Genomic DNA, 3,836 nt, shown 5'->3' with positions numbered 1-3,836 from the left:
TTGATTTTTAAATTTCAATTTTAATGGAGAGGCATCATTGGATGACCTTAACCTTCATGCCTTCATGACTTTTTTTTCTCTCTCTCTCTCTCTCTCTCTCTCTACATCTCATTCGCTGGTTGTAAAAATAGTTTTACAGTTGTGAATAAACTTAATAAAGTAAAAAAAAAAAAAAAAAAAAAATATTTACACTAGAACCGACAGTTGAGAGTTCTCCGTCTTTAGGAAACTTCCTGCTATAACAGTAATATTATTTCTCTTCCTGGCTCCCAGTATCTAAAATATACAAATCTACTTCGCAATTTGAAAAAAAATTTTTTTTTTTTTATTTATTTGTTGATATTTACAACTGTATAAAAAAATACAACCAGTAAATTTGATCATAATGACATAATGATATGATACAGGATGTAGAGAAACTACCCAGTAGTAGAACTCTAAAACAGTTTACAATATAAGGTCACGAGGCCATCTTCTTTTCAGGCGCCTTGGAGGATTGCCAGGAATGGAAGAGGAAGCAAGGTTAGAAACGAGTGGGTTTGGGTGGTTAGGGAGTTTTAACATATATTTTTTTCAATTGGCGAAGTAGATTTGTGTATTTTAGACATAGGGAGCCAGGAAGAGAAAGAATATTATTGATATAATATGGTAGTTTATACAAACTTTGACTAATGATTAAATAATAATTGTAAAATAGGTTTTTAGTTATGGTTGCATTATTTTAGAAGTTGCCTGAAGATGGAGGAGGACTCCAAAACGTGAGCGTTGTATAAATATTTCTTAAAATAACGAACAATTATAGAAAGGGGAAAATAAGAAAATTATTACACACATTTTCATAAAATATCAACTACATTCCTAAATTTTACTCTGTGTTGAAGTATGTTCTCTAGACAGTTTGAGAAGATGAAGCCCCAAAGAGGAATTCCCAATTGAAAAAAACTAATTGTAAGTTGAACTTTTCTACTTACGGGAGAGATTGAAGTTTTTTTGACATTTAACAAGATGAACTTGAAACCTTTATCACTCCTCATTACTTTGATCAAATTCAGACGCTTTGGTGCAGTTAGTAAGACGAGTTTTATCTCTTCCTTAAGATGACAATAAATCGTGCATTTGTTCGATTTTATGTTAATAAAAAGTTACTAAAATATATTAAAAAAATTATTAATACTTAATACTATATTCCAAATTCAAATTGGCAGGGTACGATGTGCCTCGTGCAAAATTTTAACATTATTTTGTTTCATAGAAATAAAATATTTGAAGGATTTCTGGGCTACGAAACTTACATTACATACAATTGCATTTGCCAAAAAACAGTTAGTGGCGTATAGAAACGATGCTCATTTTTCGTTACAGGTTTTAGCTCACAAAAACATTAGGATTAAACAAAATAATCATTATATTTAATATATTGATATTGTAATATCTTTATTGGAAGAAAATAATTGACCACATCAAGTAGATTGTAGGAAGATAGTCAATAATGGTACAAAATAGTAAACAAATAAATTAATTGATAGCCAACGTTTTGGTCCACTTTGCAGGGTTTCATCAGGGCATAGGCTTAGTGAATAAGACTCTCAAATCTCTAGATTTATACTTTTTATTCTGAAGATTTAGACTTTGGAATCTCTAGATTTGGGCTTTTGAGTCTCTAGATTCAGACATTTGAATCTAGATTCATACTTTTGGATATCAAGATTTAAAATCTTGAATCTTAATAAATAACTCCTTGAATCTTGTTAAATAATTAAATTATATTTAGACTCTGAAATTCTTGTAAAGTAGGGCGCCAAGTTTATATAACTAAAACCGAACATAGTTATTTGATTTAATTTCTCTAATAAATTGGAATTTATTCCTATCATACCTTTTTTTAGGTTAATTAGCATTATTTATTTTTCCTATTTGTACCTTTATTGACAACCACCGGGACTATTTTCCTACAAATAATATTTTTGTTCGGTGACCTATGTAATCGAAATGATGATATTGAAAAATTTAGATATTTCAATCCTTCGAAAAGTGATTTTTTCAGTAATAGTTCTTATCCTAGAAGCTAAAACTTACTCAACATCGGTGTCTACTAGATGTTGGTTGGGCATCGGTGGGAGAGAGTAGGGGTTGTGTTTGATTAGTAAGGACCTCACGTACTCCAGCGCTGCGGTCACGAGATCATCTATGTCATTGCCAAGGAGTGGGGCATCTAAAAAAGATTTTCAGGTTATTAATCAATATAATAAATATTACGTCTGGTATTGTTTTAAACGCCACATTGCTTTTGCAATAACAAAACGGAGAATATTCATTGTGTTTTGTCATATCTTGAAATCCGAAAATGATTAGGTTTGGTGAAAAATATGTTATGTGCATAACAAAAGTACATTAAATTTCCTACGAAAGTGGTATAACAAAGTTTCTTATAAACCATGTCGTTCCTGAGATATGGAGGAGAAAAATATTAGCCTAATATAAATAAATTAGACTGCTAATCCTAAGCGCGCAACAACCAACAATTTCCAAAACAGTTTAGACCGATATGGACTTACGCCACTCAGTTGTGGGTCTTCTACAAAAAATGCCACCTCCAGACCATTCAGACCTTTCAGAAATTCCTCCGATGCATCACACAGTCCCTTTTACACCACAAACAAATACTCACAAAAGGTCCTGAGCACATCATTTATGACTGACAATAAAAATACAGTAGAAAACGTTTCATGAATGAACAGCTACTAACAACCTACTGGTACAAACATTACTGACGGACACAATAGCACAAATTTCGACTAGAATACTGAATAACCTCTGGAGCAGGGATCTGTTACATTTAGTGGATGTACTACGTCAGGAGTGCCTTCATCGGAAGCTTTCTCCACTCACCAATTCATACTGATCCTATGCCGAAGTTGAGCTAATGTATTAAAAATTTGCACTACATGTCAAAAGGCATATGTAAAATTACAAACAAAGAATAATAATATTTTCTATCCATTCATTGTTTATTGATATTAACAATGAGAGATGTTTCCTTTTTTCGATCGAATAAATTTTAAGAAGCTTAAAAAATGATGAATCGAATCAGTTTCGTAATTTACTCAAATGTGGCTCTAAAGATTTTGATTATACTCACCATTTCAATCTACAATAAAGTGATCATTACTATCGGCTAGGTCTCATCATCATTGAAATAGTTTGACAGGGCTTAAATGTGAAATTTTTGAGTATATTTAACTTTGGTTTTCCAAAAAAATTAATTATCTCTTATAGTATAAATATAAAATATGAAAAAATTTGATAATTAAGAAAAATAATGGTCAGATTCTCTACTCAAATTTAGTGTTTGCGGCTTTAGCGCACTTGCTCAACCACTGGCTCACTACCAGTGATGCGCTGGAATCTTTTAGCCCCACACGTGGTAGTACAAGAGCCGGGAAGAAAAAAAAGACAGTTATCTCATCCCAATTTTTGATTACTTCAATGAAAACTGTGTATAATTACTAGTCAAAATGGATGAGTCTGCCAAGTATAGGTAGGGGGATTAAAAAATGGCGGCTGTTTCAAAACCTTAAAAAAACATTGAGTTTTTATTCGGAGCTCTATATCATAAAAACTACCAACAGCACTAGAAAATCTAAGAGAACATTATTTAAAGAGTAAATTTTCTGAAATATTAGCCCTAAAAGAACTATTTACGTCCAATAGGTCTCGAGATATAGCTTTTTAAAAAGCAAAATTTCTTAAAAATCTACTGAAAGATTAGTAGTTAGTTAATTTATTTTGAGAAATCTATATCTCAGGAACTATGTGACGTACAGATGTCTATTAGC

At 31.5% G+C, this 3,836-nt stretch overlaps 1 protein-coding gene across 1 annotated transcript in view; it reads right to left on the bottom strand.

Moving 5' to 3' along the window:
- LOC106678096 (uncharacterized) overlaps window positions 1–3,836 on the bottom strand; it is a 13,204-nt gene that overhangs the window by 3,662 nt on the left and 5,706 nt on the right. Inside the window, exon 2 of the mRNA XM_014416403.2 lies at window positions 2,077–2,212. Coding sequence (XP_014271889.1) covers window positions 2,077–2,212 — 136 coding nt within the window. The remainder of the gene's footprint in view (window positions 1–2,076; window positions 2,213–3,836) is intronic.

Source organism: Halyomorpha halys, unplaced genomic scaffold (genome assembly GCF_000696795.3).
Source record: "Halyomorpha halys isolate HHAL.00 unplaced genomic scaffold, Hhal_1.1 Scaffold123.1, whole genome shotgun sequence".
NCBI classification, from domain to species: domain Eukaryota; kingdom Metazoa; phylum Arthropoda; class Insecta; order Hemiptera; family Pentatomidae; genus Halyomorpha; species Halyomorpha halys.
The sequence above is the reverse complement of the archived record's forward strand: the minus strand, read 5'-3'. Positions and strand labels throughout refer to the sequence as shown.